A 20,966-nucleotide genomic window follows, 5' to 3' on the forward strand; every position below is an offset into this window, starting at 1 on the left:
ACAAAAAAAAGTAAACTTTTTATTCATCTACAAACTTTGGACGCTTGTATTGAGATGCAGCATGAATGCATGAGTAAAACCACAGTTATACTAAGTAAACACCAACACAAACCAGCCATGAAGCTCAGCAGCTCCCTGAATCATCAACATTTATGAAAGCACACATGTGAAGTGACAAATGACTCTATATCAAAAACAAGGATCAGACTAATCTGAGAAAGGACAGGAGTTCATGTTCTCATACTGGCAAGCATTCACCCTGCTAGTCTTTGGCAGCCACACCAACACAGCAGATCTGTTGGCTACAGTCTGCTGGCTGTCCCCTATTTTTGGATATGGTAAAGTGACTGGATTCATCTGTAGCCATTCAGAATTAGGAAAGTAAGTTGTGTGTGTTCCAGTGTGTACTATAGTATGGATATCTGATAAGATTTATTTCACCCAGTTAATTTTTGCAATCTCCATCAAATCCATATATTATGAAATATTAATCACAATATGGTCTTTAAATGTTCTACCATAAGTTTGATGCCCAAAGAAAAAAAAAGAGCTATATTTATTAACTTATTTTATCAGGCAAACTGTTGAACTGTGCTAAGAATATGTGGCTCATAGCAACTGATGAACAGCCTCAGAACAGCCACTTTAAGCACACGTTCCACAAATTTCACACTCGACGATCAACAGCCTGGTGACCACAGTGGTGCATGTAACAGCTAAAATAAATACATCAATCAGCAGTTAAAAAAACACAAAGTGAACTGAAACACTGAAGCCTGAGGCACAGCTGAAAATTAGATGTAAATACAAGAATAGAAACAAGCTCACCAAATCAACTTTAACAGTGGCACTCACAGATTGAACTGTTGCACTATCACTAAACTACCTGCATATATTAACACTTCAAAGCTGTTATTCAATGTGGTAAATATGACAAAGATGATATAATTTCTTCACTCTGGCATAACACCAAGAGTCACCTTCCTTCAGCTGAAGGCAAGTATAGAGAGACTAAGTGAACAGGTGTCGCTTATAACCAAGCTGCTGAAGAGTCAGTGTTCATGCTGCATTCACACACTTATCAGGGGAACTCCAGAAAGAATTTTCCACCGCACTTGGAAGATATAAAGCTTCCACTTTTTAAGCCATCATAAACAAAGCTTTTAAGTTTCTTCAGTTTCTTCTAGTTTTGGTACATTAAAACCTCATTAAATTAAATGAGTACCAGTACGAAGGTTACAGTAGATTACCAAAAGGACAGAAAGGACAGCTGCATGCTGTCAATACTAAGAATCTATTTATTATTCAGGCGCATCTGAATAATAAATAGGTGTGTGCTTGGCCTCACCTATATTTACGGGAAAGAACTAATAGCCTGTCTGGTATCTAGTTCCTTAATCTTTGCAGTTTGCATAACACTGTCATGCAACAGTGTGACAGAAATTGAACTTGACCGTAAACAGGAACAAATAGAGGCAAAAATTGCACTTCATGGCAACATTTTTATAAACCTTCAAAATCATGTACTGGCACCAAGTGGCCCTAAAGATTGTCGACAGCTCTCTAAAGAGCTTTTAAAAAATGTGAATATGTGTAAAAATAGATATGTAAAATGGAAAAAGAGTGTATGCTCATGCAAATTCACACACACTATGACCTGGGCAAACATGTCTGAAAACAAAAGAAAATAGACAAATGGAAAAACTTTGAAAACTTTTGGGAAATTAGTGTTTTTTATTGTTTAATAAGCCATCTTTCATCCTTCAATCACATCACCAATATATCATACATATATCAAGTAGTTCTATCTGTCACAGTCTGGGTCTCTGACCCAGCGCTCTGAGTTCATGTTTGTATTTGTCATTTTGTTATGTGATTTAGTTTGTGTTATTTCCTATTTGCCTTTAGTTTAGGCAGTTATTGTTCCTGGTTTTCTATGTTTTGGGGTTTTGTATTTATTCATCACGTATTAGGTCTGTTAAGTTGTGTTGTCATGTTTTAGTATTTCCTGTTTTATTCTGACAATGTCATGTGTTCTTTGTTCATTGTATTTAGCTTTCCTCTCCTGGTCCTGTCATTAGGTTTATGTCTGTCAGCTGTTTTCCCCCATGTGTCGCCACTTCCCCTGATCACCTCATGTCTGTATTTAAGCCTTTTGTTTTCTTCATGCCATTGTCGGTTCGTCTGTTTATCTCACCAGAGTTACAGTTATAGTCATAGCCTGTTTATTTGACCTCAGTCTTAGTTACGGTTTTCGTCTGTTATGTATTATTAGTCTTAGTCATGGTCTTTGCTTGTTATTTTTCACCACAGTCATAGTTTAGGTTTTGGTCTCAGTACCGTTTAGTATTTTGTTTCTTAGTGTCTTCTCAGTTTACTTTGGTTTCCTGGTTTACTTCTGCCGTCATCTAATAAAGGATCACTTTTCTGTTCAAACTTCAACTCCTCGTCCTCATCTGCTTTTGGGTCCTGTTTCCATTACACACCGGCGCACCCCGCCGTGACACTATCATTATCAGATCATTTACAGTTAAGTAAAAATAGAGATTTGACAATTTCAGAAAAATCAAACACAACCTAATTTCTTCAGTCTTCAGTAGTCTGATGTGTTTCATGGTCCCAAACAGTCTTCTCCTTTAGTCACAATTGAATGAAAAATTATGATCACAGTGGACTGAGGAACAACCTCACAAACATAACTATACTTATAGACCCTGTGAGCCTCTTTAATAAGACATCTTTGATCTGTCAGTCATATCAGCAATATAGCATACACATATCAGGTAGTTCTATTATTATTAGATACTTTACAATTAAGTTAAAATAGAGATTTGACAATATCAGGGAAAAATCAAACAAAACCTAATTTCTTCAATCTTAAGTGTGTTGTTGTGTTTTGTTATTGTTTTTAAAGTTTGATGTGTTTCATGATCTCAAACATTCTTCCACTTTAGTCACACCTGTATGAAAAATTGTGATCACAGTGAATCAAGGCACTAGGTAGTTCAAGCAACAACCCCATAAACACAGCTATCCCACTCATAGATCTTGTGAGAATCTTTCAGCTCAACGTTTTAGTTGTTTATGGATCACAAACCTATTGAACATAAATACACCAAACAATATGTTCCCACCACCAAAGGGAAGTAAGAAAAAACAAAATGTTAGTAGATAAAATGCTAAAGTGGCTGAAGAACAAAATCCTTCATGAAGGAGGGAAACTGCTGACTAAATATATGATAGTTTGCCACAAACCAGATTCCAAATAAACACTAATTTTGTGCAACGCCTTTTACGACTTTCTTTTTTTTCTTTTTTTAAATTTTAACAATGCATTGTGTTCTGCGTCCTGTAGACCACTGCCAATCAATCTCGTGCCGTGTCTCCTGTACAGTACAGAATGAGTTCAGGTAGTCAAATCTACATAAATCTTTGATCGCTAGCAGCGTGACTCTGAAGAGCTGTCCTGTGTGTTTGTAAGTTTTCTCCCAACAAACACAAAAATGTCAAACACAACAAGAAAAGTGTATAAAGTGTGTAGTGATGGGTTTTACAGCCTTAAAACATCTATAATAACTGTAAAAAATTAAAGTTGGCTATTTTTTTTTTTTTTAACGTAACTCCCGCAATAAACAACTACTGTACCTGGTTATTATGAAAATCTTACATGAGTAAGAGATTTTCTTTCCTCCTGTACAGCCTTATATGTTTTCTGTACAGCTTCTGAAAGTGACTCTGAATCTTTAGCTGCTTCATTTCCAATTACACCTCCCATTATTCCTCCTGCAGTTGCTGCTCCAACCAAGCCTACTGCTCCAGCAGCTACTAATGCATTCTGTTGTTGTGCAGCTGGCACATATCTGGAAAGCTTTGTTACGACATTCATCAATTGTGGGTTCTTCACAGCTTTGATAGCAAATTCAGCCAATGTTACTACACCAAAAAAAGCACCGAGCAAGGCTCCTGTTCCAGTCCCTGCCATTTGGATCAGAAACCTACTGATCACACTAGTTTTAGCGTGCTTTCTGATCTCTTCTGGGGTTTTATCTGGCATTGACTGCCTAATGTGTTCTACCTGTTCTCGTATTGCTGTCTCCAAATGTTGCAGCATTTTATTTGTGTAGTAACCTCCGTTTTTTTCCACCACCATTTTTTCTATTGATTTCAGCAACTCCTCCCGCTGGAACTGGTTGCTCCTGTAGTTGTTTGGCTGGTTGTTGTTCCAGTGTTTGTTATCAAAGACGTAACACCGACCACCACACTTTGACACCAGATCACTCAGATTTTTGTTCTGACTGACAAAATCTTCGATTTTTAAATTTTTGTCAAGCTGGTCACCGTGAGTGAAAACAACTACAGCATATTTTAGAGCTTCATCTGAGAAATACTGAACTATCTTAGCGATGACAGCCTGCTCGTGCTCTGTGAATTTATCCACTCGAAGCACAATGAGAAAAGCATGAGGCCCAGGAGCACACTCTGTCATACAGCTCATTATCTCAGGCTTCAGATCTTCCTCAGACCTTCCTGTGTCAAAGAAACCAGGGGTGTCAATCAGAGTGATGCTTCTTCCACTGACTGTTTTGGTTTCTGCTTGGCATTTCATTGTTCCAGAGTTTGGAGAGGGGTAGGTGGCAAAGAGCTCCTCTCCAAGAATAGTGTTCCCCAGGTGACTTTTCCCAGATCCAGTTTTTCCCAGCAGGACCAACCTCATCGTTGTTGAATCTAGAGGAGAAAGTTGACTCTGTTAAGTACATTTGTTTCTTACTTTTGCTGCCTTTGAAATATTTTTTGGTCATGGTTTGAGGTTTAAAATAGGAAGCAGATTTTACAGTATAGGCTTAGTCAGACACAGAGTCAATACTAAAGAATAAGAGGAGAATGCAGTTTGCTATTAGGCCAAGCTTTTGGTCGGTTATTATAAATATCCAGAGTACAACTTGTGGGTTTCAGGTTGTTGACCACTGTCACTGTTGGTATGAGAACAGATGGGTCTGTAGCAGGAGGGATAATATGAGACCTGAACACTAAATGATAATTAGGTCAAGCTTTTGTTCAGTCTTTGGAGGGTTAATGTAAGACTGTCTGAATCCTCCAAACTTTCAGGTATTTGAGCTGTTGTCCAAATGCTGTGTATTTTGTACACTGTGATGGACTGAATGGCTTTTATATTCTCTAACTGATGTAGTAATTCCCTGTTGATGTTTTAGATGTCGTCTCTTTTTTAACTCGAGATTTTTAGGTGCCCGAAAAGAAAAGAAAAAACAGATAAAATAAAAAACACTGTTTTGATTCTTAGTTATATATATTTTCCTACACTCACCTTGGTCTGGGTCTTTGTGGTGAAAATCTTCAGTGAATTTGCCATTTTGGACAGAGCCAAATGTCTGTAAAGACAACAAATTAACAGCATTAGTAACAATTTCTGTACAGTATATTATTACACATTATACTGGGGTCAGATGAGACTGTCCCTGCTGACTGATATTGGCAAATGAGATGGTAAATGAGCTTACTATTGGAACATATTTGATTACTATATTCAGAGTTTCTTTTTTTAAGCACAAATCAATATAAGAGTTTGGTGTTGGTGGCATTCTTCGACTCTCAGCGTCGTAATTGTCAGTAGTTGATTTTTAGGGAAAAGTGCTATGTCATAACCTCGTGTGTCTCCTCATCATCGGGGTGAATGACGATGCGGATCAGAAATGGTGTGATGCCTGCTCGCTCCTCTTCAAATACATAAACTTCCTCCATTAACACTCTCTCCACCTCACTGACAGGAAACTGCAGGGCCATCCCAGCACCGAGGACGGGAAGAGCGACAGATCTGAATCCTTTCTTCTCACAAAAAGACAGTATTGTGTTGATGCTCATTCGAAGAACCTATAGAACATAACAATATTGGATTAAGACAAATGGCTTCATTAAAAAATGTCCTCACAAACAGGCAGACTAATAAAATCATTCCTTTACTATCTCACCTGGACTGCAACACCCTCTGGGTCACCGTCCCAGGGAACAAGATTGAGGAAGAAGACTGCATTAGACTGAAGTCCAGGTAAGCCCTCCAGCAGTACTGAGTCACCAGGCATTGTTTCATCTTCTGCTTCCTTTCTAAACCTTGTGGTCAGCTGTGGTCCAGCTACTTCAAACAAAGCATTTCCAACACGGGTAGAGAGAGGATCATGGCCAACCATAGGAGACACCAAAGCATCCACCTAGGAGAAGAGCAGGAGATTTAGAAAACGTGTTTTATGTAAATTGGAGATTATGTATCGGAATTTAAGGAGCAAGACCACGCCTCCAAATACTCTCCTTCTGGGTCTATTGGTTCCCCTCCCTCCCCTTTTCAATTCTTTAACTTCTTCACTTCTATTTAGTACATGGGGATCTGCCAGGCATGGGAGCCGTTGCCAGTCTCCTTCGAGGCCTTCCCCAAACCACAGCTCAATTCATGTCCAGACATTCATCTTTACCTACTAAAACACTGTCAAACCTGAAATGAGGATGTGGGCCCAGCTAGTGAATGATTAATTCAAATTATCTAATGTTGGTGTGATCTATCTTATCAGCAGTGTTTCTCACCTGTTGGCTCTCGATCGATCCCTGAATAACCTCCATGTGGACTCTGCCTCCAGGAGCTCTGGCAGTGGCTCCTCTTGCCGTATCTTCATCAGGTGTATCTATCCCTTGGAGAAGCCTGTCACATGCTTCCTGCATGGCCCTCACTGCCTCCTCTCTGTTATCAATCAGGATGATTTTGCTCACACTTCGACCTCCCACACTGCCAAAGTCCTTCACAGCAGCAACAGTTGCCTCAGTGCACACAGTGAGAGGAACCCCAGAGACACCTGAGCTGATACAAGGAATGGCTATGGACTGAAACTCCATTATTTCTGAAAACTTTAAAGCTGAATGCACAGTTTTCTCCAGTAACAGCTTATCTCTCTTACTTAGTTTTCCACCTGAGGGCACAACTGCATGAAGCAGTTTCTTGCACTTTAAGTTACCCCCTGTGGTCACTACTGTTTCTCCTATGGGAATTTTCCCCAAACACTTCACTAATTCATCACTCTCGCTCTGTATTTCAGGACCACCAGCTCGACTCAGTGCAGCAGCAACACCTGCAGAGTGCTCCAAGTCCTGATTGGCTGCATTTACCAGAGCATCAGCGTGTTGCTTGGTGATGTCACCCTGACACACAAACACCTGGAGCCCATCACAAAGGCTGTAGCTAGCAATGGTTGTGCTTTCCTCACTCAAACTCAGAGATGCCATATTGTCAAGTAAACTTGAAGACTGCTCGATGTCTAACAACCTGGCATGAACCCCAGACCGTTGTCCAACAACAACAGCCATCCCAGACTCATCTGTGTACACCTTCACCTCACCTGCAGTCTGACAAGAGCTGCTGGACTGAACCAAAGCTTCAACTTTGTCAGGGTTTACCTCATAATGGCAAAAGTAGCCACCAAAGAGAGCGTCTACCTCAGCTTTCCAATCACTAACTTCATCTGCAGCACCAGGTTGAGGGAGCCTCCTGACTAAAACTCTCCCCTCCTCACAGGAAAGATTAGCAGAGCAGGCTAAACAGGCAAGCATGTTCTCAAGTTCTTGCTGAGCATGTGGACATTCTTTCAGGTAACGAAGGAGATAATTATCAACGTGTAGTTCATACTCTTCATCACTTGGTGGAAGAGACGAGGCAGGAATGTTCTCAGGAGTCTGTGATTGGGAAGAAATGCAAATGAGAGGAGGTATCAATCGGCAACAAAGACCACCTTGCTTTATATATATATATATATATATATATATATATATATATATATATATATATATATATATATATATATATATATATATATATATATATATATATATACATATATATATATGCCTTGCAGGCAAGGCATACATGGAACGCCATAACCAGGTGGTCGGCATAGTGTACAGGAACATCTGTGCCGAGTATAACCTGGAAGTCCCGAGGTCAAAATGGGAGATGCCCCCAAGGGTGGTGGAGAATGACCGAGCTAAGATCCTGTGGGACTTCCAGATACAGACGGACAAAATGGTGGTGGCTAACCAACCCGACATAGTGGTGGTAGACAAACAGAAGAAGACGGCCGTAGTGATCGATGTAGCGGTTCCGAATGACAGCAACATCAGGAAGAAGGAACACGAGAAGCTGGAGAAATACCAAGGGCTCAGAGAAGAGCTCGAGAGGATGTGGAGGGTGAAGGTAACGGTGGTCCCCGTGGTAATCGGAGCACTAGGTGCGGTGACTCCCAAGCTAGGCGAGTGGCTCCAGCAGATCCCGGGAACAACATCGGAGATCTCTGTCCAGAAGAGCGCAGTCCTGGGAACAGCTAAGATACTGCGCAGGACCCTCAAGCTCCCAGGCCTCTGGTAGAGGACCCGAGCTCGAAGGATAAACCGCCCGCAGGGGCGTGCTGGGTGTTTTTTATATATATATATATATATATATATATATATATATATATATATATATATATATATATATATATATATATATATATATATAGACACACACACACCGTAAAAAACCCCAAAACTAAGCAAACAGTAATATTCCGGCAGCTGGGGCGCCAAAATAATAACAGAAAATAACTTTCTCATAAAAATACGGTTATTTTCAGTAATGACAAAACAGTTTGTTGCCCTAATTTTACATGGGATTTTGCCTTTTTCAAGTGCTTTTAAACATTAAATTAGGTACATTTTAACATGATCAAACAATGAAATGACCTATAAACAAGGTCAATGAATGCGGCAATATGAATAACAATACTTAAATGTACAGAAATATACAGTTGGTTTAAATAATAATGGATTGCATTCATATAGTGCTTTTTGAGACCCTCAAAGTGCTTTCCAATTCCCCTCTGGCCATCACCAGTAGGTGGTAGGTGAAGTGTCTTGCCCAAAGACACAACAACCGAGAGCGTCCGAGCCGGGGCTCGAACCGGCAACCTTCTGATTACAAGGCAATCTGCCAATGCTTGAGCCACAATCGCCCTAAATAACAATAATAATAAGAATTATTTGATGTAAAAAAAAAAAAAAAAACGTTTATAAGAATAATTTTATATATTTTTCCATAGCATTACATTTGAATTTAACAGTTTCTTTCAAATAACGGACAAATATTTGTGAAATTATGATACATTTGTGGATGTATTTTAACAATCTAAATATGCATATTTACAGACAAATACATTTAAAAAACAAGAAAATTATGTTTTATTGCATTTACAGTGATTTAACGTTGATTTACGTTTGAAATGTAAAATCACAGTCTATTTATGTAGATTTATTGATATTCTAGAAGAACAGTACAAAACTGTAAAATACACAGTAAAATACTTTTATATTAATTTTTTTTACAGTGTAGAGATAGATAGATAGATAGATAGATAGATAGATAGATAGATAGATAGATAGATAGATAGATAGATAGATAGATAGATAGATAGATAGATAATGCTGATTCTATATGGATCCATAAAACTGTCAAAGATCTTGATTAAATCAAAACATGAAATTTACCTCTGCTGGAGCAGAAGTGGGGGTCATGAAGTGAGAGGAGGTAGAATTTTGCAGACTTTCTAGGACAGTGAACACCAAACGACAATCTTCAATCTCCAAAACGTGCTCTGATCTCTGAAGGACTCTCTGCTGATCTGTAGACAGATATCTCAAATTACAGACTGAATTTATTATATAACATTAACTCTTTCTTTTTATTTTCTTTGCCCTTCTTTGTTCTTTTTTTCTCCTCTTTTCACCCACTGCCAGTTTGGCAGAAACTATAATTCAGTAGTCAGTCTATAAATAGATATCTCAAGTTACAAACTGAGTTTCATGTAGAATTAATTTTTATGTGAGTTATTTTCGTTTTTATGTTTCTTTTTTCCTTCTTCTTTATTCTTATCTTTTCACCCACTGTCGGCTGCTGATCAACAAATGTTGTGTAATATTAAGTTTCGCTTTCCGGACAGACTTTTGTTTTCCTTTCTTACGTGTCCCATTGCCACCAGTAACTCACTTGTGAAAGTATAATAGTTCCTAAACAGCCAAAACTTTCTGATACGGTTACTGAGACAAAATATAATTATTGATGAAAATAATAAATGGTCATTTAGAGACTCCGACTACTGTATGATATTTCGTGCATAAGAAAGTCCGTACATTATAAACATAGGTAAATATATTTACCTATTAAAATTCATAACAAACCTACCTTTTTTATTTCGGAAAGCAACACTGTAGAAGTTTTCGTCCACTGTAGTCACCGGTCCGCACTCTCCTCCGCCCGATTTGCGGCGAATACCGAAGTATTTTTGTACTCTCGTCAGATGTTCTTCTTTAATACTCTCACACTCAAAGAAAACCGGGTGCTGGGTCTGATCCGCCATCATCCCGCTGTAAATGAACCAAACATAAGCAGCGATTTGTAAGAGCTCAGCACTCTCTGATCGGAGTAAAGGACTGATCCTGCAAGCTTCCTCAAAGTGCACAAACACCTTTGTGCGTCATAAAGGTCACATGACTAAACAAACGCGCCTGCAGGTGATGTTAAATTTAGAACAGTAATAACTACACCTTTGTGGTAAACCAGTCTTCCAAAGCTCCCCATACCGAAACCATCTAAAACCAGTTTCTTCATCCAAGTACGTTTATTAAATGCCTCTGTAATTACTAATTTTGTTTTTTAACACTTTTAAAACTAGTTGTTCACAAGAGCCAGAACAGCAGGATACTACAAAAAAAAAAATCAGACATCCACAGAGGTAAACACGTGTAACTTCTAAATAGATTTTGCCAAAGATATCAACATGTTTTGGTAAGAACAATGCTCTCTCTTTAGAAAAGCCATTCATTATCGTGCCACAGTTCTCCGCTGAATTTTAACAGCGCTCTAGTTTTCACACGTCATATTCACTTTTTACATCTCACTCACTCACGCACACCAACACATGCCCCCAACAGACCATTTTAACATGGACAAGCCGGTCCTTACATCCCTAATTCCTACGTCCTACCTGACGCTGTGGTTGAGTGATGATCAGGGGACAGGTTAACTGTCTGCATCTCGAACAACGGGGCTGCTGGCTATGGTCGGGAGGCATTCGTCCGTGGGGTGGATGTGAATAGATGAGTGTATCTGTGCAGTTTCTGTGTGTGTGTGAGTAGGCCTGGGTCTGGGGCTCGCTGGACCTTGATCCCTATGCCCACATAGCAGACAGGTTTTGCCTGGATCTGGTGTCAAGCCGACACTGCTGGCTGACTTATGGCATGGCATGTGGTATGTCATCCAGATATGGGTTGTGTGTGTGTGTGTGTGTGGGGGGGGGGGTCGTGTTATATCAGATCGTGTTATAAATATTAACACGATCTGAGGGTTAATTTGTTGCTTCTAGATTTTTTTGTTTGTTTGTTTGTTTTTAGCATTTTACATATAGCAGTTTTCCATAGTTTTTCCAAATCCAGGGAACATCATGCATTTATGCACAAGAAAACCGAAATGACTTTGTGAATTAATAAAGACAGGATCACTCAGGAACTAACAGCAAATAGTGATCTGTCATTAACTGGAAACTTGTATGGCTGCCCTGTCTTACAGGATGGACACGTTTTTATTTAGCTTTGTATCTGCATATAGCTCCGGTTACTCCAGCTTAAACTTTCTCTTTTAGATATTTCATGGCATGTCTTTAACTGAGATGGTAATAATAACAATAATAATAATAATAATTTCATGATTGTCATTTGCATACTTCTACCACTGTAGGATGTTTAGGTGAAGATACCAGTCCACATATAATAAGGCTTCACTATCACGCTTGCAAATGGTCCAGAATGCTGCTGCTCGCCTGTTGACATGGACATGCAAACATGAGCACATTACCCCTGTTCTTGTCTCTTTACGCTGGTTGCCTGTCCACTTTAGAATTCATTTTAAATTTTTATTGTTTGCAGACCTTCTACACCGATACACTCCACAAAGGTCTCATAGATCAGCTGACCAGTCACTCCTTGCTGTCCCCATGTTGAGACTGAAACACCGGGGAGACCGAGCTTTCATTGTTGTGGCCCCCTCCATAAACAAACTGCCCCTCCATATTAGGCTGGCCCCAACACTTGAAATGTTTAAATCACTTTTAATTTTTTCTCAAAGGCTTTTTAGGAGTAGTACCAGAGTCAGCTTGTAGTCAGTTTTAGTCAGCTGTTGGTCTTTTAATCTTTTTATTTTGTTAATTTTATTCATTGTAGATCCTATTGTCTATTTTACTAATGTTTTAATATTTCATATATATATACTGATTTAGTTCCATCTTCTTTTTCATTTATGTATTTATTTCATTGTTATTTATATTTATTTTTTTGTCTGCTTCATGTATGGTTTTTAACTGCTATCTCTGTTTAATTATTGGAAAGCACTTTGGTCAACTGTTGTTTTTTAATGTGCTATATAAATAAAGTTGGATTGGATTACAATTCATGATGAACATATCTTTTTGATTTCTGAAAGCAGTAAAGTAGATTTTGTCTCTCACTCTCATAGTGGTCTCCTAAACTGTGGTGAATATGGAAATATTTTCATAAAATACAAAGCAATTAGTAAGAGCTCTGCACTCTCTCATGAGACTGAAGGTTTGATCCTGCGAGATGAGTTGTATGTCTACATGCAAAACTAACTATGATTATAGGACAATTTTCAACCTTCCTTTCATCTCAGAAGTTTTTGAAAGAGTAGTTGTAAAACAGCTAACAGATCATCTGCAGAGAAATTGTTTATTTGATGAGTTGCAGTCGGGTATCAGAGCTCATCACAGTACAGAAACAGCTTTAGTGAAAGTTATAAATGATCTTCTTATGGCCTCTGACAGTGGACTCATCTCTGTTAATTTATTACTGTGATTATAGCATGTTGTAGGTATTGAAGGTACGACGCTGCAGTGGTTTGAATCCTATCTGTCTAATAGTCTCCAATTTGTTCATGTAAATGGGGAATCTACTTTACATTATGGATTTCCACATGGTTCTGCGATAGGACCAGTTCTGTTTACATTATGCATACACATACTTGAATAATCAGGTCCCATCTTATCTTTAAGGCCTCACCACACTTTGCTCTTGCACTGCAGACCTTCTTGTGGTTCCTAGAGTATTCAAAAGTAGAATCAGAGGCCCCTCTTCAGGAGACAGACACTATCTCTACTTTTTAGATTAAGCTTAAAACCTTTCTTTTGGATAAAGCATATGGTTAGGGCTGAATCAGGTGAAACCTAATTAGTTTTGCTGCACTAGGCATATGCTCCTTGGGGATTCCCATGATGCATTGAGCATTTATTCTTCACTCACCTTTTTCACGTACTGTTTATACACTTCTTTGCATTTAATTGTTAGTTATTTTTAATCTGTCTCGTCTCCACAGCTTGCCTTTTGTCGTGTCTTCCTCCCCAACTGTTCACAGCAGATGGCCACCCCTCTCTGAGGCTGGTTCTGCCTGAGGTTTCTTCCTGTTTTTCATTTCCACTGTTGCCAGCGTTTGCTCATAAGAGGTCAACTGAGTTTTTTCCCTGTATTATTGTTGTGTCTTTACCTTACAATAGAAAGAACTTTGAGAAGACTGTTGTTGTGATTTGGGACTATGTAAATAACACTAAAGATTGAACTGAAACTTGAAAAAAGGGCCATATGACCAATTACTGTGCATGCTGGTAATGATACACTCAACTCAAAGATTCACAATGACAAAAGTTCATGTTTTTGCACAGGCAAAATTTCAGGCAGGAAACATAGTTGCTGCACTTTGTTGGCAACACTCTGGCAGTTTTGTAGCCCCTCTAAATGTCCTTTCTTCACACCTTTTCTTCCTCAGTGTCTCATGTTAATCACAACATGTAAGTGCAGTACAACAAGAACAAAACTATGATGTGGAGGGAAAAAATCTCAAAACAAAACAAATGGGCAATGGGAAATCTTGTCAGAAATTAGTGCTTTTATTGCTTAATAAGTCATCTTTGATCTGTCAATCACATCACCAATATATCATACACATTTCAAGTAGTTCTATCAATATCAGATCGTTTACAATTAAGTAAAACTAGAGATTTGACAATATCAGGAAAAAACAGAAACAAAACCTAATTTCTTCAGTGGTTGTTGGAGTTTTTTAAGTCTGTGTTTCGTGGTCATAAACAGTCTTGTCCTTTATATGATTACACATAACATATAATGTAATTGCAAGGAGGTATTTCTGTAGTCTATTGATACTAGATAGTGGAAAAGGGGTGGGATTAAATAAGCTTATGCTTCTTCCTGCTCCTTTTTGAGCATGAACGTTATTTGGAGTTGTGGTTGCTCGTTTTCCTTTTGTTTTGCTTTGATTCATTTGTCTCTTTTAATTCTATTTTGTTGTACTTTTTCAACATGTTCAAAATAAAGATTCAATCAATCAATATGGACAAGACAAAATAATGAGGCACCAGGGAGATCAAGCAACAACCTCACAAGCAAAACAAGCATACTGACAGACTTGGTGAGAATCTTTAAGCTCATCATTTTACTTTTTAAGGACCACAAACCTATTGAACATAAATCTCTCATAAACACACCAAAGAATATGTTCCCACCACCAAATGGCAGTCAGGCAAAAAAAGTGTTAAGTGCTAAAGTGGCTAAACAACAAAACCCTCCTGTCTAACGGACTGGACTCCAAATTTTCTCTACCGCCTTCTAAATATTTAAACATTATATATAATGTACCAACATCAAGAGGTAATAAAATAATCAAATGTTCACATAAATATCTGATTATTATGAAAACCTTACATTAAGTGAGTGAGAGATTTTCCTTTTTCTTCTACAGCCTTATATGTTTTCTGTACAGCTTCTGAAAGTGACTCTGCATCCTTAGCGGCTTCATTTCCAATGACACCTCCCATTACTCCTCCTACTCCTACAGCTGCTGTCAAGCCTACTGCTCCAGCAACTACTAGTGCTTTTGGTTCGTGTGCAGCTGGCACTCGTGCTAATGTGGAAAGCTTTTTTGTGACATTCATCAGTTGTGGGTTCTTCACAGCTTTGATAGCAAATTCAGCCAATGTTACAACACCAAAAAAAGCACCGAGCAAAGCTCCTGTTGCAATCCCTGCCATTTGGATCAGAAACCTGTTAAACACATCTGTTTTAGCGTGCTTTCTGATCTCTTCTGGGGTTTTATCTGGCATTGAGTGTCTAATGTGCTCTACCTGTTTCTGTATTGCCGTCTCCACATGTTGCAGCATTTTATTGGTGTAGTAACCTCCGTTTTTTTCCACCACCACTTTTTCTATTGTTTTCAGCAACTCCTCCACCTGGAACTGGTTGCTCCTGTAGTTGTTTGGCTGGTTGTTGTTCCAGTGTTTGTTATCAAAGACGTGACACCGACCATCACACTTTGACACCAGATCACTCAGATTTCTGTTCTGACTGACAAAATCTTCAATTTTCATCTTTTTCTTGAGCTGATCACCGTGAGTGAAAACAACTACAGCATATTTTAGAGCTTCATCTGAGAAATACTGAACTATCTTAGCGATGACAGCCTGCTCGTGCTCTGTGAATTTATCCACTCGAAGCACAATGAGAAAAGCATGAGGCCCAGGAGCACACTCTGTCATACAGCTCATTATCTCAGGCTTCAGATCTTCCTCAGACCTTCCTGTGTCAAAGAAACCAGGGGTGTCGATCAGAGTGATGCTTCTTCCACTGACTGTTTTGGTTTCTGTTTGGCATTTCATTGTCCCAGAGTTTGGAGAATGGTAGGTGGCAAAGAGCTCCTCTCCAAGAATGGTGTTACCCAAATCACTTTTCCCATATCCAGTTTTTCCCAGCAGGACCAGCCTCATCGTTGTTGACTCTAGAGGAGAACAGTCACTCTGTTAAGTACATTTGTTTCTTACTTTTGCTGCCTTCGAAATACTTTTTGGTCAGGGTTTCAGGTTTGAAACAGAATCAACAGTCAAAGTCAAACTTCTTTATATAGCACATGTAAAAACAACAACTGAGACCGAAGTGCTGCAAATTTAAAACAATCAAAAGATATAAAAGTAGGAAGATGTGATGCAATTTAAGAAAAAAAAACATTAATTTAGAAGATTTCAGGAAGAAATAAGGCAAATAAAAGTACAGTGCGTGCCAGTTAGTAACTGTGTTGTAGCGTTTTGGACCAGCTGCACTTAGCTAACTAATTACAGACTGAATCCTGAATAAAGACTATTACAAAAGTCTCTGAAATGGAAAAATGGCTTCACTTTTTTAAATAGCCGGAGATGAAAAAAAAAAGTTTTGATTACAGCATTGATCTGTTTTATCAAGCGTTAGATTGATAAATAGATAGATAGTCAAAAATCACTCCTAAGTTCCTCGCAAAGGGTTTTTTTAATCAAGAGCCAAAGTCGTAGTGGTGACAGGGAGCAAACACAATAACCTCTCTTTTCTGTTCCTTTTAATTAAGAAAGTTTAAAGCCATCCATGCGTTAACATCCTCCAAACAATCTAGTAGAACCTTTGGAGGACTCACTGATTTATGTTTCAGTGGCAGGTAAAGTTTTTTTGTCTACATAACAGTCAAATGTGATGCCATGTTTTTTTTTTTTGTTTGTTTGTTTTTAGGTTGAGCCCATAGGGAGCATGTAAATTCAAAAAAAGGGCTGGGCCAAGAATGGACCCCTGGGGGACCCCACAAGAAAGTGAGGTTTATGAGGGTGATATTCCCTGATCTGACAGAAAAGCTTCAGTTGGACAGGTAAGATTTAAACTTTTCCAACTGAATGTTTTTTATATTCCACATCAGATGTTGTAATTTCCTGTTGATGTTTTATTATGGTCTCTTTTTTAAAAGATTTTTTTTAACAAAAAGAATCAAATTATTATTTATGTCTAAAAAGCACTGTCTGGATTCTTATCTGTGGATATTTTCTACACCTACCTTGATCTTGGTCTTTATTTTGAACATCTTCAGTGAATTGTTTATTTTGGACAGAGCCAAATGTCTGCAAAGACAACAAATTATTACATTAGTAATGATTCCTGTATATACTGTATATATTGCAGAGGAAACAATAGCTGATTGGTTAATGATTGTGTATACAGTATGTTTCCAAGTTAAAGTCAAATCAGGTTTGTGAAGCCTCCTGAAGGCTTGCTGCTTTGAAAAATAAAATATGAAGGATAAACCAAATAGTGGGGTCAGATGAGACTGTTCCTGGCGACTGATATAGGAAAATGAGCTTTTCCAATTGTGAGATATTTGATTATTATATTCTGAGTTTAAGATTAGGAATGGTGGCATTCTTTAACTCTCAGCATTTTTCGGTAGTTGATTTTTAGGGAAAAAATTGTTTCCATTACCTTGAGTGTCTCCGTGTCATCAAAGTGAATGACGATGCGGATCAGGAATGGTGTGATGCCTGTTCGCTCCTGTTCAAATATGTGCATTTCCTCTGTTAACACCCTCTTCACTTCACTGTCAGGAAATTTCAGAGCAATCCCAGCACCAATGACGGGAAGAGCGACAGATGTGAATCCTTTTGTCTCACAGGAAGATAGGATCTTTCTGATGCCCATTCGAAGAACCTATAGTAGGAAAATATTTAGTATACACATCCAGAAATGCATACACTATTATATATTGTACATATATTTATTAGTTTCAGGTTGGCCATTCTTGTATTTTGCTCGTTTGTGTTGTTGTGTTTGCACATCTCTGTTGCTTGTGGGGCTCGCACACAAGAATTTCACTCGCATGTGCTGTGCCAGTGTGCCTGCACATGTGATGTGACAATAAAAAGTGATTTGATTTGATTTGATAGTAGGTAAAAGTACTGGATTGTGGCAAATGACTCCATTAAAAGTGTCCTCACAAACAGGCAGTATAATAAAATCCCTCCTTTACTATCTCACCTGGACTGGCACGCCGTCTGGGTCACCGTCCCAGGGAACAAGATTGAGGAAGAAGACTGCATTACATTGAAGTCCAGGTAAGCCCTCCAGCAGTACTGAGTCACCAGGCATTGTTTCATCTTCCTCTTCCTTTCTAAACCTTGTGGTCAGCTGTGGTCCAGCTCCTGCAAATAAAGTATTTCCAACACGGGTAGAGAGAGGATCATGGCCAACCATAGGAGACACCAAAGCATCCACCTAGGACAAGAGCAGGAGATTTAGAAAATGTGTTTTATTGTGAGTTGTGATTTATCTTAATTACAGCAACATTTCTCACCTGTTGGCTCTCGATTAGTCCCCGAATAACCTCCATGTGGACTCTGCCTCCAGGAGCTCTGGCAGTGGCTCCTCTTGCTGTATCTTCATCAGGTACATCTATCCCTTGAAGAAGCCTGTCACATGGTTCCTGTATGGCCCTCACTGCCTCCTCTCTGTTATCAAACGGGATGACTTGGCTCAGACTTTAACCTCTCACACTACCAAAGTCCTTCACAGCAGCAAGAGTTACTTCAGACTCTTCCCAGACTCATCTGTGTACACTTTCACCTCACAGTCTGAGGAGAGCTGCTGGACTGAACCAAAGCTTCAACCTTGTAAGGGTTTAACTCATAATGGCAAAAGTAGCCACTAAAGAGAGCGCCTACCTCAACTTTCCAATCACTAACTTGATCTGCAGCACCAGGTTGAGCTCGCCTCCTGACTAAAACTCTCCCCTCCTCACAGTAAAGATCAGCAGAGCAGGCTAAACAGGCAAGCATGTTCTCAAGTTCTTGCTGAGCATGTGGACATATAATTATAAGATAATTATTAACATGTAGTTCATACCCGTCATCGCTTGGTAGAAGAGATGAGGCAGGAATGTGCTCAGGAGTCTGTGATTGGGAAGACATGCAAATGAGAACAGCTATCAATTTGTAGCAAACCCCTGCTTACATTAATATTATAATAAAATGGACAATGTTCATTTCATATGGATGCATAAAACTATTAAAAACCTAGATAAACAAAAACATGAAATTTACCTCTGCTGGATTGGAAGTGGGGGTCATGAAGTGAGAGGAGGTAGAATTTTGAAGACTTTCTCGGACAGTGAACACCAAACGACAATCTTCAATCTCCAAAACATGCTTTGATCTCTGAAGGACTCTCTGCTGATCTGTTGACAGATATCTCAAATTACAGACTGAATTTATTATATAACTTTAACTCTTTCTTTTTGTTTTCTTTGCCCTTCTTTGTTTTTTTTTTTCCTCCTCTTTTCACCCACTGCCAGTTTGGTAGAAACTATAATTCAGTGGTCAAATCAAAATCAAATTAAATTTGTTGTCACACCACATTACTGGTGCACTGGTACAGCACATGTGAGTGAAATTCTTGTGTGCAAGCTTCACAAGCTACCAAGTCAGTACATAGAACATATGAAGTATGTCCAACACAATATATTGCTAACTTCTGCTTTAAAGCCTTTGCAACTCATTTCACTTTATCTACTAAAACACATTCAAACAGAAAATACAATAAAAAAAAACTGTATTTGCAATAATATCGTCATCTCATAGTAGCTCTCTCCCTCTAAACAGCCCACTCACAGAGGAAAGAGTTCAAATGTGACGGTGGGAAATCAGAGTTTCCCAAATTCCCTGAACTCAGCATTGAGGCAGCTGCTGATCACCGAAAACGAAACTTAACGTTGCGTAACAAGTTTCGGTTTCCAGACTAACGTTTGGTTTACGTTTCCTTTCTCACTACTCCCACCCACAGCTGTACTTCAACGGTGAAAATGTAATATTTCTTAAACAGCTGAAACCTTTCTGTTACGGCTATTTTAGCCGAGAAATGATAATAATAATAATAAATAAGATATTTCGTGCATAAATAAATCTATTTATTATATATATAAAATATATATTTTAATAATAAATATAGAATATTTGGATATCTTAAAAGGCATGATAAACTTACCTTTTTTATTTTGGAAAACCACGCTGTAGACGTTTGCGTCCACTCTAGTCAGTTGTCCGCAATCTCCTCCGCCTGATTTGCGACGATTACGGAAATAATTTTGTAATCTCGTCAGATGTTCTTTTTTAAGACTCTCGCACTCAAAGAAAACCGGGTGCTGGTAAAGATCAGCCATCATCCCGCTGTAACCGAACCAAACATAAGCAGCGATTTGTAAGAGCTCAGCACGCTCGGATCGGAGTAAAGGAGTGATGATCCTGCATGGCTTCCTCCGACAATCGTGTTTGTGCGTCACATGACCAAACAACAGCGCACGCCCAATGATGAATTTACAACAGTGATAACTCCTTTTTAGTAACTCAGTCTACAAGACGTTAGAAAGCTCACAGTAAACATCTTAAAACGAGTTTTCCTCTTCCAAGTCTTTTTTTTTTTTAATAAATGCCTCCGCAATTAGTGATTTTGCTTATGAACACTTTGGAATACTGATTGTTCACAAGAGCCATTACCAATATTAGACTAACAGCAGGCTACTAAAAAGACACGGACAGAGGTAAACGTGGCAGGTTTTACATAATAACATGGCACATGTCAAAATAGATTACACTGCAGATGTCAACATGTTTGAAAAACAATAATGGTCTCGCTTTATAAAAAACTATTTTCAATACATGTGACTTTGAGTTCAATTCAAATCTAGCCTTGGGACATATGTCTTTGTACTCATGTACTAGGCGTACTCCTGCCTTTGTCAGTAGAAGATTATACATTGCTGAAAAGTGACGTGTGATTTTTTTATGACTTATATCTTTGCTTATTTTGACCGACTAGTCAAGAGGATTAACAACAGGCGTTGCATAAAAGAAGTGACCTGCTTTGAAAGTATCTTGCAATGACTGTTTGCACCTACATGGTAACCAATACAGTTCTTTTTGGACTCTTAAAATATCTAACTGCTTTTTACACTTACTGACAGCCTCGAGACC

General features: G+C 38.6%; 2 protein-coding genes across 2 annotated transcripts; both read right to left on the bottom strand.

Moving 5' to 3' along the window:
* Positions 1 to 55: 55 nt before the first annotated feature.
* Positions 56 to 10,533, bottom strand: LOC146674570 (uncharacterized). The gene is made up of 7 exons (XM_085397102.1): positions 10,268 to 10,533; positions 9,574 to 9,707; positions 6,589 to 7,728; positions 5,985 to 6,221; positions 5,662 to 5,886; positions 5,324 to 5,387; positions 56 to 4,725 (listed from the first exon to the last, which is right to left on the bottom strand). The coding sequence occupies exons 1-7, from the start codon at positions 10,443 to 10,445 to the stop codon at positions 3,653 to 3,655; spliced, it is 3,051 nt and encodes a 1,016-aa protein (XP_085253228.1). The 5' UTR covers positions 10,446 to 10,533; the 3' UTR covers positions 56 to 3,652.
* Positions 10,534 to 14,018: 3,485 nt separating this feature from the next.
* Positions 14,019 to 20,246, bottom strand: LOC146674571 (uncharacterized). Its single transcript, XM_085397137.1, has 8 exons — positions 19,981 to 20,246; positions 19,041 to 19,174; positions 18,844 to 18,890; positions 18,296 to 18,449; positions 17,980 to 18,216; positions 17,428 to 17,652; positions 17,006 to 17,069; positions 14,019 to 15,934 (listed from the first exon to the last, which is right to left on the bottom strand). The coding sequence occupies exons 1-8, from the start codon at positions 20,156 to 20,158 to the stop codon at positions 14,862 to 14,864; spliced, it is 2,112 nt and encodes a 703-aa protein (XP_085253263.1). The 5' UTR covers positions 20,159 to 20,246; the 3' UTR covers positions 14,019 to 14,861.
* Between the last annotated feature and the right edge of the window lie 720 nt (positions 20,247 to 20,966).

Source organism: Rhamphochromis longiceps, linkage group LG3 (assembly GCF_057381845.1).
Source record: "Rhamphochromis longiceps isolate RC_006_pf linkage group LG3, R_longiceps_female_GT1.1, whole genome shotgun sequence".
NCBI classification, from domain to species: Eukaryota; Metazoa; Chordata; class Actinopteri; order Cichliformes; family Cichlidae; genus Rhamphochromis; species Rhamphochromis longiceps.